The sequence below is a fragment of the Chionomys nivalis genome, chromosome 2, assembly GCF_950005125.1.
Source record: "Chionomys nivalis chromosome 2, mChiNiv1.1, whole genome shotgun sequence".
Taxonomy (NCBI): Eukaryota; Metazoa; Chordata; class Mammalia; order Rodentia; family Cricetidae; genus Chionomys; species Chionomys nivalis.
Genome location: NC_080087.1, coordinates 16,915,189 through 16,928,139, shown reverse-complemented (window position 1 = coordinate 16,928,139; position 12,951 = coordinate 16,915,189). Strand labels below are relative to the sequence as shown.

The following is a 12,951-nucleotide window of genomic DNA, read 5'->3' as shown; positions in this document are numbered from 1 at the left end:
CTGTCTGCTTCTCATGTGGATATAATAAATACTGATATACTTCCCACCAAGTGAGAAGCAGAGCCTTGGGTATCCATTGTGTAAAGTGACTGGTGGTTTCACCAATCAGTAACCAGTGTGAGCGTATCACTCCATGTCCTGCGGACCCCGGCCTTGACCCATGGCCCAGACAGATGAACATTTAGAAATAAGAGAATAAGCTGTCAAGATTTGAGTTTTAAGAATACTTGTAATTTAAAGGACAATGATTTACTTTGTGATTAATAAAGCTACTTTAACCCTAACCAGTAGAGACAGGTGTAAGTGATCATTGCTAGCATTAACTTCCAAGACAAATCAATCTGGCATACTTTTCTCATCTCTCCAATTCCTGTCCCATGCCTTATAAAAACATGTAACTCTGAGTGGGATTGAATCATTGTGACAGTCTCTTGTGGTCCCACGGAGAGTTGCTGGTATGTGTTTACGGAGTGCTTGCTACAGGAAAGGGTATTAGAGGGTCAAAATACAACTTGGCGCCACAGTGCAGATGCTGGTCAAAGCCTAACTCCGAATCTGCCCCTGTGTGGAGTCTTCAGCAGTGGAGTGCTCCAGCCCCATGTCTGTACTAGTCAGCTGTGAGGTGCCTGTTTGGTTTGGCACGAGGACAGCATCCAGCAAGGAGAACACTAACGAGTTGGAACAAAACAAAGAACAGAAAGAAAATTGACAAAACAAAATTCCTTCATCTTCAGTGTCTCAGATCCAGATAGCCCACAGCCTCGAATTCTCTTCTGTGGCTACTTTCAAGTAAGTGACAGGCATACAGAAAGGCTGTGGGAGGGCAGTGGGGCACAGAGCTGCACACTCAGGAACCTGAGCAAGATTAGTGGGGGGCCTCCTGGTTCGCACAGTGAATCCTGCCCTGTTTGGCAGAAGGCCATTGTGAGAAACACTTTTTTTTGGTGGGAAAGGGAGAAAAATTTATTTTGGAGTGTTTTAAATAGAATCCATCCATAATAAAGGCCCACACAGAGAAGGAGCGACTCAAGGAAGCTTACAGTGGGAAAAAAATGTGGACAAGGGATTTGATGGAGACGTAACGTTCTGCCATGAAGCAGAGGGATGGAAATGAAGACCACCGCGTTAAGCAAAACAAGCCAGACTAAGAGGGACAAGCATCATGGTTTTTCTCATACGTATAATTTAGAGAATGGAAATGTGGACTTGAGAGCAAATGTGGGCCATTAGGAACGAATGGCAGCAGGGGGAGGGGTAAGAGAAGACAGAGAAGGTGCAATCTGAGGATCTGCAAGAATGCCATGAGGGACCTCACTGCTTCATGCTGTTTAATACGCAATACAGACTGTAAAAATGAAAAACTCAGAATATAAGTAGCCTCTAATTAATTTTTCTTGGCTTAAAAAAAGGCACTTTTCTGATATGGTGCTTTCCAAAACATCATGTATGCACTGATGTGAACTTTTTCATGACTTAAATAGCGTAAATCATTTAAGCCAGTTCACACTGGAATGGAATAAAAGGGCACTTTCTTTATGGACTAAATGAGCAAGGGTGTTATATTGATCTCTGAAGTAAGAAATTTGAAATTTTTAGTTGATCCCATTAATTCAACTGGCAGTAATAACATTCACAACCGAATTCCTCTATTTCTCTCAAGATTTGACCTGCGTGCTAATCTGCTAAGCCCAAAGGTTTTAAAATATTTCTTTCTGTCATAAGGAAGTTTCTGTAGCATGATTATAAGCCCACAGATTAATATTAATATGCAGTAAATTCTTTTCATGTGGCAACAGTTAGCATTCCCTTCCTCATCCATTCCGCAATCGCTTCCTAAGCACCTCGTTTGTGGAGAAAGAAAAACAACCGCGTGGGAGGTCAGCATTGCTTCTCTGTTTACAGCTCAGATTCCTTTGTGAGATGACATTTGGATTTCAGCAGAGTTCAGAACTACGTGCACAGCTGGCCCTCTAGCCCGAGATTCTGTACCCCACATGCTCGTCCACTGAGAGCATTGAAGGAAACCAAAGTTGCATCCGTCGTGAAGACGCACAGACGTAATTCCTCATCATGGTTGCCTATACAACTTCATAGCAGCCATTTCATTTTTGTGAGATTGTATTGCATGAAGTGTTCAGAATAATCTACAGAGGGTGTGAAGAAGCTGGGTAAGCACGGGTAAGATCATCACTAATATTACACACACCATTTCCAACAAGGGATCGGACACCTGCATATTGGGATATCCACAGGGTCCCTGAAACCAACTCCTCATGCCTGTGAGGTAACAGCTGTACTGACAAGCATTGTTTCACACAGGAAAGAACTCAGGCTCAGAGAAATGAAGTGACGGAGCCAATAGCCACCTACTGATCAGGTCTTAGAGTTGAGCTTTGGCAAAGGACCATATTCTGTTTACTCCACAGGTGCCCTGCTTGTGTTAGAACACAGACCATGAGGTCAGGCTTCCCTGATACTTTGCTGCTCCTAGAATCCAGCAGAGTAATGAATGAATGACTCATAAGGAAAACAAACTTCCCAGACTCCACTACCTGCTTGACAGCTTCTGCCCTGCTCAGAGGTGGCTGCGGGCTGGGCTTCAGGTCTGGCTGGACTGCAGAGATCCATGCCTGGCACTGCTGCAGGGTGTCTTGCCGGCTGACATGCTTCTGAAGTTCATATTCCAAACTGCGGTACACCTGAGGCAGAATGGGGCCAAGATATTAGGGTTGACTTCTGTCTCTACAAACATCACTATACTTGACTAAGCATGAGGAGCAGGCCACTTAAATTCTCAGAACTCCCAGTACTATGTACATCTAACATGATCAAAAGTGTTCCAGAATTTGATACAAAATTCATTGGCCACAGTCCACTTTATAATTCCCATATCTATCCACATATAACAATGTCAGATATAACAGACCCATTGTTCATATAAGAAATAAAATGTGTTAGAGTACATGAAGTCATCGAAATAAATAAGAACATAAGCCAGAGGCTCCCGGAGCTTCTCTGTGTTTTATAAATAGTGGAGTTTTTTGTTTAAACTAGGAGCTAAAAATAAAAAGCAATGAATCACCATTTTTAAAAGACAACCAAACTTCTCTAACTCCGATGCTTTTGCTAAGAATAAATAATAGTACACAGAGAAGTGGAGGCGTTTGAGGCACACATTCCACCATGGAAGCTATGTTCAGGACCAGGGACTGGAGCCATGGCTTGATGGTTGAGAGCAGTGGCTCTCCCAGAGACCCCAGGTTTGGTCCTCAGCATCACAAGGCCGCTCATAGCCATTTGTAATGCCAGTTCCCAGGGGCTAAGAGCCCCTTCTGCTCTCTTCAGATACTGTACACATTCATAGTACAATGCACATTCAGGCAAAACACTCATACAATAAAATAAATAAATCTAAAAACATTTAAAAGAACAATTGAGATTCATTTATGTATGTTTTTCTGATATGATTATTCAATCAATTCATTTTCAATCATTTGATCAACTTGGCTACCTTGGTCTATAAAATGAGCTCAAGGTAGGCCAAGGTAACTTAGTATGTCTTCGTTTTAAAAGAAGAAAAAAAGAATATGTTATCAAGATGAATTTTTCCAGTCAAAGGAACCAACTGCATCATCTACAATTTCTGTTATTTCTCTCATTATAAACACAGATCAGTCTCTCTTCTCAGTGTTTCCAATTAGTTCCTCCTGGCCAGCCTAGTGCGATACTTTAAGAACAGAAACACTTGACATGATTTAAAAATCCCACAACAGCTGGGATGGTGATATACACGTTTAGTTCCAGCACTCTGGAGGGAGAGATAGCAGAACTCTGAAAGTTGGAGGCTAGCCTTGTCTACATAGTGAGTTCTACGCCAGCCAGGGTGAAATAGCAAGACCCTGTCTCAAAAACAACAACACACAAAACAAAGCTCATCACCACCACCACCAAAACAACCAAAATCAAAATAATAAAAACCAATGCCTCTAACAATAGAAATCAACTTGCTGACAATACTAGTTATTATTAAAAGAACAATTCTTATTTATTGCAGATCTATTTCTATGGCATCGAGAATGCAGTTTTTGTGGAAATATACCCATTAAAGTACAATTCCAAACTGACATGGACTTACTTCGTATTTCCAATTTTTATTCAAGTGCCCAAAAATATTCAGAGTAGAAAACTAGGCCTCCAAATGTTAAAAATTAAGGAATGGTGAGAATGAAAATGCATTTATTTTAGTGCTTCAGAATAAATGGCAAACTATGGGGGGAGTTTAGATTGTGTGTAAAACAAAAAGATAAAAACTGCCAATATAAGTTTTCCTTTTGCTTGCTTTGAGACAAGGTCTCACTTTGCAGCCTATCCTGGCCTTGAACTCTTCCCAACTATCCTGCCTCAATCTTCCAAGTGTGGGGATTCTATGCAAGAGTCAATATACCCAATTTGCTGAACAGCTTCTATCTTTTGTTTTGTTTGAGACAGATTATATGTCACCCAGGCTGACTTGGAACTTGCAATGTAGTGTAGTATGGGTGACTGTGATCTGTGACCTCTATTTCTATAGTGCTAAGATTACAGACATAAGACACCACTCTTGGTTTATATGTGCTGAGGATCAGACTCCAGGCATGGTGCACGCTAGACAGACATGCTGCAAAGTGAGTCACATTCTGAGCCTAATATGTTTTCATAATTCATCCTTTCTTTAAAGGATTGGATGGAAGTGGAGGTTTAATTTCCAAGCTTCCTCACATGGAACAGAGGCCTGACCTGCTTGTTTAGTTGTGAACTCCGTCTGCTCACGAAATACCAAAGCCACTCTAAAGATTTAGGCATTGGCCTATTTTTGAAAACCAGGCCTTCCTCTTCAGTCACTGTGGGGAAGCCTCCACAGCACTCACCCTCTGTGCTGTGCTGCAGATGGCCGAGTAGCTGTCCTTCGTGCCCTGCAGGTGAGCTTGCACGCTCTGTTTCTGCTTCGCTTGCAGGTGGTCTGGACACTGGGCGATCAAAGTGTCACCTTTGGTTTTAAGGTCATCTAGGCGGTCTTCAAAACCTGCTATTTCTTCCATCATCGCCTGCAAGAGAAGAGGTGGAGAGCTCCCAGGATTTCATTTCTGGCTTGTGACAACCTCTTTACTAAGCATCAAATTTAAGATCTCATTTTATCGTCTAACAGACCTTTTAAAAGAGTTTTGTGATTTATCTTGGTGATGCGTTAGGTTAAAAAGCAAACGAGTATTTCAAGAAGCCAACAATGGGAAGAGTGAATGAGCTGCGGATCAGTCACATGACACTGAAGTGACTTTAGGGCTACAGTGTATCCACAGGTGGCCTCAGAGAAGCACTGCTACGACCACACAGCCAGGGTCAAAGATGTCCACCTGTGTGTCAGATCTGTCTGTTAGAACCTAGACATGTTTTTTTTTTGTTTTTGTTTTCTTTTTTAACCTCAGATGATATATTATTTAATTTAATTACTGCTCTGGTTTCTATAATAATATAATATATAATTTACACCCAATAAAATTTAGATGAATAAAAATAACTATCATGCTTACAGTTAATTGTCCATTGTAGTCTGGAAATTATAAATAAGCCATTGTCATGCAGATGAGGGACTAAAGCCCAGAAAGGTCATATCAAGGTAACTTAGCAGTAAATGACCAAGCCTCCCAGTTTTGGACATGTCCTTCTGGACTTATAGCCCCCAAACTCTTCTCATATTCATTATTCAGTGAGCACGCTCACAGATTGTTCAAGGAGCAAGAAGCAAGCTTGTCAAATGAGGCTAGAGACATTATAGGTCACACAACGCTAATGACAAGGAGCACATTCCAACACAAGGGTGCCTGGGGGGATGCATCTCTACATAATGGAATCATGGTTGGGCTCTTAGGGATGCTGCATTTTCCCTTGTCCAGTGGTTTTGAGTGAGTGGATATTGAACAAAAGTGGAAACCACTTTTGTCTTCAGTTTGAAACCAATGTATTATATGCTGGGGGAGAGAGAGAGAGAGAGAGAGAGAGAGAGAGAGAGAGAGAGAGAGAGAGAGGGGGAAAGGAGGAGAGGAGAAAGAGAGAAAAAAAATCACTTCCCTAGATTCCTGAAGGTTTCCCCTCTGAATGCTGCGAATATCATTGGTTAATAAAGGAACTGCTTTGGGCCTATAGCAGAGCTATAGGGGTACAGAGCTAGGTGGGGAAAACTGCATGGAATGCTGGGAGAGAGAAGGAGGATTTAGAGAGAAGCCATGTAGCCCTTCTGGAGAAAGATGCCAAAACTTTACCTGGTAAGCCACTGCCACTTGGAAATACACAGATTAATGGAGATGGGTTAAATTAATATGTAAGAGTTAGCCACTATGAAGCTAGAGCTAATGGGCCAAGCAGAGATTTAAATAATATGGTTTCTATGTGATGATTTCAGGGCTAAAGGGCCAAGAACTAACTAGTGGCCTTACTACAAGTTAGTCTATGTACTGGTTAGTCTTTTGACATCATGACACAAGCTAGGGTCATCTAAGAAGAAGGAACATCAGTTGAAAAAAATGTCTCTATGAATTGGTCTCTGGGAAAGTCTGTAAGGCATTTTCTTGATTCATGATTGATGTGGGAGGGCCCAGTGTACTATGGGCAGGGCCTCTCTTGGGCAGGTGGTCCTGAGTTGTAGAAGAAAGCAGCTGAGCAAGCCATAGCGAGCAAGGCAGTAGTCTGCATCCTCCTTGGTCTCTGTTTCTGTCCCTGCACTGAACCCCCACCCTGACTCCCTTTGGAAGCTGTAAGGTGAAATAAATCCTTTCCTTCCCAGGTTGCTTTTGGTCATGGTAGTTACCACAGCAACAGGATGCAAAATAGGAGAGCATGTTTTTGTAGCCTGTCAATATCGGCACAATAGCTGTTGGTCCCCCATCCATGTTCTGAGCACACCCGACTCCACTTAGCTTCCAGGATCAAATGAGACCCAGCATGTTCAGAGAAATCTGGTCATAGATTAGCAGTTGATTTTCTACAACTATTTGTGAGGTGAAAATTTTCTTCTGGCAAAAAGGCTTATTGCCTTCATGGCACACCACAGGGTATTGATTTACATCACAGATAAAATTATTTCTCCTTAAGATCAGAGCAGGTCATTCCATAAAATGGTCCACATGCCATCTGTCGGTAGTATGTGTAATTAGTAAGAACACAGACCTGCGAAGATAAGAATGTCTGCCCTCAGTGTTGTCCTTTGTGGCTCACAAAGTGCTTGCATGAATGCCATTCCCTAGGGTTTCCAGCACAGTTACGAGGTGAGAGAAGATTAGGACAAATGCCCCAGAGAGGCTCAGGTCCCAGTTAGGAAGGATCTGTGGCTGACCTAGACTGCAGACTGACTCCCAGTCCTGTGTTCCATGGCTGGCATGTGTTTCTAAAGTAGAAGGAATCTCTTCCTTTGCTAAATGATCCATGCAGACTAAATTCCAAGACAAAAATAAAAAATCTATGAGCTCAACAACATGCAATGTGTTCAGAAGCCGAGTGCTAAGAGCTGAGTAATCTTTACTCTCCCAAGGATCAAGTTCAGTGGCTCTAAATTGTCAGCTGCACGTGAGGCTCACATGAGGTTCTTGAAGCACAGTCATAATTCAGAGCTGCACTTGAAGACACACATGTTCACACATGCATATGCACACGTGTGTACCCACATGCATATACACATGCACATATGCACTGACACATGCAGACACATACACAGTGTCGAGGCTGTCAAAGCCCCGTGTGGTGAGAGTAGCTGTACCTTGTGATGGGCAAGCTGCTGGGTAATGGTCTCCAGGCTGCTGGCCTCCAGAAGGTCGGGTGCCACCAGGCGGCTGGACATCTGCAGCAGCCACTTTTCTACCTCTTGGAGTTCACTGTTGTAGTCTTCGTGATCTCGGACTTTAGCTTCCAGATTGAGGACGTGTTCCTGTAAAACCAGGCATGTGTCAGAGTTGACTTTTGAGCCTAAGACCTACTCAGAATTGTGTTATATTTTAAAATGTCTAGGGTAACTCGGAAGCTAGGCAAACTGGATTGTGTCAGAAATCCACCAGGATGGGGCTAGGAGGCAGCTTAAGTGTAGAGTGTATGGATGGTGCAGTCAAGGGCATGGGCTCCATCCCCAGCATCTAATAGGAAGTGAATTACTTAGAAAACCATCAGGAATGGGAAAATCAGCTCTCATGCTATTAAAGTGCCTCTGGCCGATGCCAGTCCTCAAAAGTCTATAGTAGAGAGGACAGAAGCAGGCTTTGTCACCTCCTGGGCAGTCAGCATGCTCAGTGCCACCCCCTCCTCACCTTTCCTGTGCTGCAGAGGTCCTGGAAGTCACTTTGAAGTTTCTGTATCTTGTCCTTTAGCGTCTGATCCTGTACCAGTTCCAGAAGCGCCTCGCCTTTCTCTCGCACCGAGTTCACAGATGGCTCATGGGACAGCACCATTTGTTGTAGTGACTTGAGTCACAGAGACAAAAAGGAAAAGCAGCCACCTCATTGGGGTGAACAAGGAGAAAATACACAGGTGCCTGTGGAAGCCATGACACCACCTACCTCAGAGAAGGATCTGGCAAATATTTATTGGCTCAATGAAGTACAAAGCATTAAAAAGAGAATGCTTTGCCACAGCTTGTGCTATTTTACATTATTATACAGAGGGGGGAAAAGCACATGTAATGGCCTTGCATGGAGGAGAAAAACAGAAAACCTGTCATTTAGCGAAATTGAACACAGCTCTTATTTCTGTCCCCCACTTCATTACTTTCTACAGCGATAAATGCCAACAAAAGGGACCGTCTTTCAGTTCAGAGAGCATGACGTCTGTTGCAGCTTGAGTTAGAGTTGGACCTAGGTAGACAACACCAGCCATTGCAGAGACAGGTTCAGAACATACTTAACTATGCTAGGAAATCAGTCTGAATTGGGGGAGGAGAGGAGGGGAGTCTCATGAGTACATCTTCAGTGTCAAGCTGCCAGGCCTGGAGGGGAGGCCAGGTACAGCATCGTAGCTAGAAATGCCAGTAGCTTCTGGAGAAGCAGTTGGGGTGAGCCTGCATACTGTCATCCCTAAAGACTGTTGCTAAATCCTTAAGGGCCATTTAGGAAACCCCGATGGCCTACAACTTTGTCAAGGTACTGAGTCCTTAATTTGACACACACACACACACCTACACACACATATGTATATGTATATGTGTGTATACACTCATATATATCTATATATCTATATATATATATATCTTTCTATCTTGATCTTTAGTTAAGACCAGTGGGCAGAAATGTTTAAGGCATCTGTGACAAAACATCACATGTTAGTGGAAGGGAACTTTTTGGTGATCATTTTGAAAGTCTGAGCAGGTGAAATTTCTAACTTTCTCTACCTGTTTCTATCTCCTCTGTATCTCTAAAATGTACTACTGATCCTCTAGAAACTAAATTCCCTGGTGTTTACCTGTTGTAGAACATTATCTTAGGGTGTGTTGATTTTGTTTATGCTGCATTTGTCTAACTCTGTGAAGCTGTGTTACTGTGCCTGTCTAAAACACCTGATGGTCTAATAAAGAGCTAAACAGCCAATAGTGAGGCATGAGCGAGAATTGGCAGGGCTGGCAGGCAGAGCGTATACATAGGAGAAACGAGGATGAGAAGGAGGAATGAGAAAACAAGGAGAGGACGACATCTGGAACCAGACACCCAGCCACACAACCAGTCACAGAGTAAGTGTGAAAGTAAGATACACAGAAGAAAAGGAAAAAGCCCAGGGGCAAAAGGTAGTTGCGGGTAAGTTAAGAGAAGCTGACATGAAACAAACCAAGGTAAAGCCATCACTAAGAATAAGCCTCCATGTGGGATTTATTTGGGAGCCGGATAGTGAACCCTCAAAGAGCCAAAAGAAAAAAAAAAGAAAAGAAAAAAATCATATAACATTCCTTCTAATTAGTCAGTTAGAAGTCATTGTCTTTAAACCATGCTATCTCATTATCAATTTCCTATGAGTCAGATTCTAGGACTGGGGAACCAAGGAAAGAACCGAAGTGACTATATTGGGATAGATGTGATATCAGTGACCAAAGTCACATTTGAGAATCATGCAGTCAAGCTACAGGGAAAAAACTTGCAAAAGTATCTCATAAGATTTTTAAGCTGATGAACATTAACTTTACTTGAGGTACGGTCTTGTATATCCTGGTTGCCTTAAAATTTGCTGTGCATTTGATTTCTGATTCTTCTGTCTCCATCTCCCCAGGGATGTGATCACAGACGTGCATTATCCACACCTTGTCTAATGTAGCCCTGGGAATGGATGCCAGGGTCTCATCTACACTAAGCAAGCTCCATCCCCAGCAGTGTAAACATTTTTTATATCATGAAATATTCTACAGTGTGATAGCTAATAACAGGAGAACACTTTACTAAGTGGTTCACAAAGTATCCATCATTGTTAGTTGATTATTATTTCCTATTCATCACTATAAAAAAGTCTTAACTTTCATGTAACTAAATCTTTGTGTGCATGTACAATGACTAAATTTACAAACTTGTGGATTAAAAGTTGGCCATGCAAAAAAAAAAAAGATTTTTAAGCTGATGAGTTTGTGGTGGGCTTTTTAGCTACACGAGGCCCTCGATTGGGAGTTGAACACTCTTGAGAAGATTCATATAGCTGTATCACAAAGGTATATTGATTGATTATATTAACTTTTGAATGTTAGCCCCTAATAGGAAAAATCATGCCAAAGTTGTATATTTTGCCAACTATAGTGGGGAGAAGCCATGTAGCCCTATTGGAGACAGATACTAGAAACTTTACCAGGTAATCCACAGCCTCGTGGTGATACACAGATAGTAATCTCTAGTAAGAGATGGTATCTAGTAAGATAGTATCTCTAGTAAAAGATGTGTTAAATTAATATGTAAGATCTAGTCAATAAGAAGCTAGAGCTAATGGGCCAAGCAGTGACTTAAATAGTACAGTTTCTGTGTGATTATTTCGGGTCTGAGCTGCCGAACGGCCGAAATGAACAAGCGGCCTTATTACAACACTATAGCTGCATAAACCAGCAGCAAAGAGGATATAAAAAGGGGTACCCTTCAGCACCTGTGTGGGTGAAGACTTTTGGAATAGACTCTCTCCCATTCAGTCCTTGCCTGATGCCCACACACATGTGTTAGTAGGTCGCAAGGGACTACCTTGTATTTGGATAGCTGCGCCTTCTTCTCATACAGTTCCATTTTGGGTTCTTCGGGTGTGTGCAGGATTTCCTGGTATTCTGCCATCCATCGGGTCAGCACTTTGCACTTATCTGAGAACTCTTTGGCCAGGTGAAGGCCCTTCTCCAAACTCATGTGCTCCTTCCGCACAGTGCCAGTCAGGTCCTTCAGCTGTTCCATGTGGCCATGGATCTCCTTCCTCAGTTCCTCAGCCTCATTTTCCTCCAGGAACTTCATGGCCCTCTCCCCTTTCTCTCGAGCTGATTTCAGCAAACTGTGGCCCTTCTCCATGTCTTTTAATAAAATCTGAGAAAGAAAGTGGCTTACTATTGCTGTGGAATGACCAAAAGCAACTTGAAGAGGTAAGGGTTTATTTCACTCGGTTCTGTGTAACAGTTCATCACCGAAAGTAGGGAGGGCAGAAACCAGGAAGCGGCAATTGATGCTCAGCCTACTGTAACATAAACCCTGGACCACCAGCCCAGGAATGGCACCACCCAAAATGGGCTTGGCTCTACCCCATTGATCACTAATTGAGAAAATGCCTTATAGGCTTGCCTACAGGCTATTTTCTCCATTGAGATTCCCTCATCTCAGATGACTTTAGCTTGTGTTGATATAAAACCAGAGAGCACAGAGAAAATGCAGTGTGGATATTATTTTTTTTCAAATAAAGATTTTCAGATTCCATTTGGAATCATTCTGTAGTCCCTTAAAATAAGTTTTGAAGTTTTTTTTTTTTCTAGGTTGGACCTATCAAGTAATCTGAAGTTCCTTTCTTTAATTCAATATAGGATTTAAATCTTGATCAATATACCATTTTCAAGTCAGAGACTTAAAGAGGAATATGATGTATCTTTTATCCTCAGCAAACTTTCATCTCCCAAAATTTTGTTTACTAGTCTGCTAATGCACCTAGATATGAATTTAAGATCTAACCATCAGGATTTGTCAACTTAAGACATGGCGGACATTTGCCCATGGGCCATTCCATGAGACTATGCCTCACACATGGGTGGAATCAGCTTTGGTCTTAAAGCAAGTATAACCATATTTGGATTAAAATGATGAGTTGAGGACCATTAGCAGCTTGGAGTCAGGAATAGACCATGCTTCTAGATCTACCCAGTGGAAGAGGATCATGAGGGGATGAGGGGAGGTTGGAGACAGGAGGATGTCGGCCTACCTCCAATGTCTTCAACTTCTTCCCCATCATTACTTCATCGACTTTATCTATCTTGGTGGCCACATTCTTGAAGTTTTTATGAGTGGAGCCATACCATTCTGCATAGCAACTGAGGGATGATTCGGTTTCCTCCAGGCTCTGGATTTCCTCTTCTAAGAATTTTATTTGCTCCTGTGAAAGCAAAGAGAAGACTGAACCACGGATGGAAACCCCAGGGCCAGGGCCGCTGTGGACCATCAGACATCTTCAGTAGGAGCCGGTGAAGACCGCGTAGGCTCATGATGCCAGCTGTCTCTTGTAAATGTCAGGGGAGCGGGGCAGCTCACCAACACTTGGAGCAGCAGGGCCTGGTAGCGGGAGGTCAGCTGGGTGGCCTGGCTGCCCATCCTGCTGCTCGCGTGGCTCTCCTCCAGGATCTCCTGTGCTCTGCTTCCCACCTCCTCAACTTCGTCTCTGTGTGCTGAGAGGTCTTCATGCCACTTCTGCAATGACATCAGAACCAGAGGAAGGGGAGCTCAGTCCTGGACAGTC

At 42.8% G+C, this 12,951-nt stretch overlaps 1 protein-coding gene across 23 annotated transcripts in view; it reads right to left on the bottom strand.

Annotated features, from left to right (window-relative positions):
* Positions 1-12,951, bottom strand: part of Syne1 (spectrin repeat containing nuclear envelope protein 1) — a 471,855-nt gene that overhangs the window by 197,775 nt on the left and 261,129 nt on the right. For all 23 annotated transcript variants that reach the window (XM_057763198.1, XM_057763205.1, XM_057763207.1 and 20 more), the window contains 7 exons: positions 12,747-12,902; positions 12,421-12,591; positions 11,214-11,540; positions 8,328-8,480; positions 7,787-7,954; positions 4,908-5,084; positions 2,553-2,699 (listed from right to left, as the gene is read on the bottom strand). In XM_057763198.1, the coding sequence (XP_057619181.1) occupies positions 2,553-2,699; positions 4,908-5,084; positions 7,787-7,954; positions 8,328-8,480; positions 11,214-11,540; positions 12,421-12,591; positions 12,747-12,902 (1,299 nt within the window). The remainder of the gene's footprint in view (positions 1-2,552; positions 2,700-4,907; positions 5,085-7,786; positions 7,955-8,327; positions 8,481-11,213; positions 11,541-12,420; positions 12,592-12,746; positions 12,903-12,951) is intronic.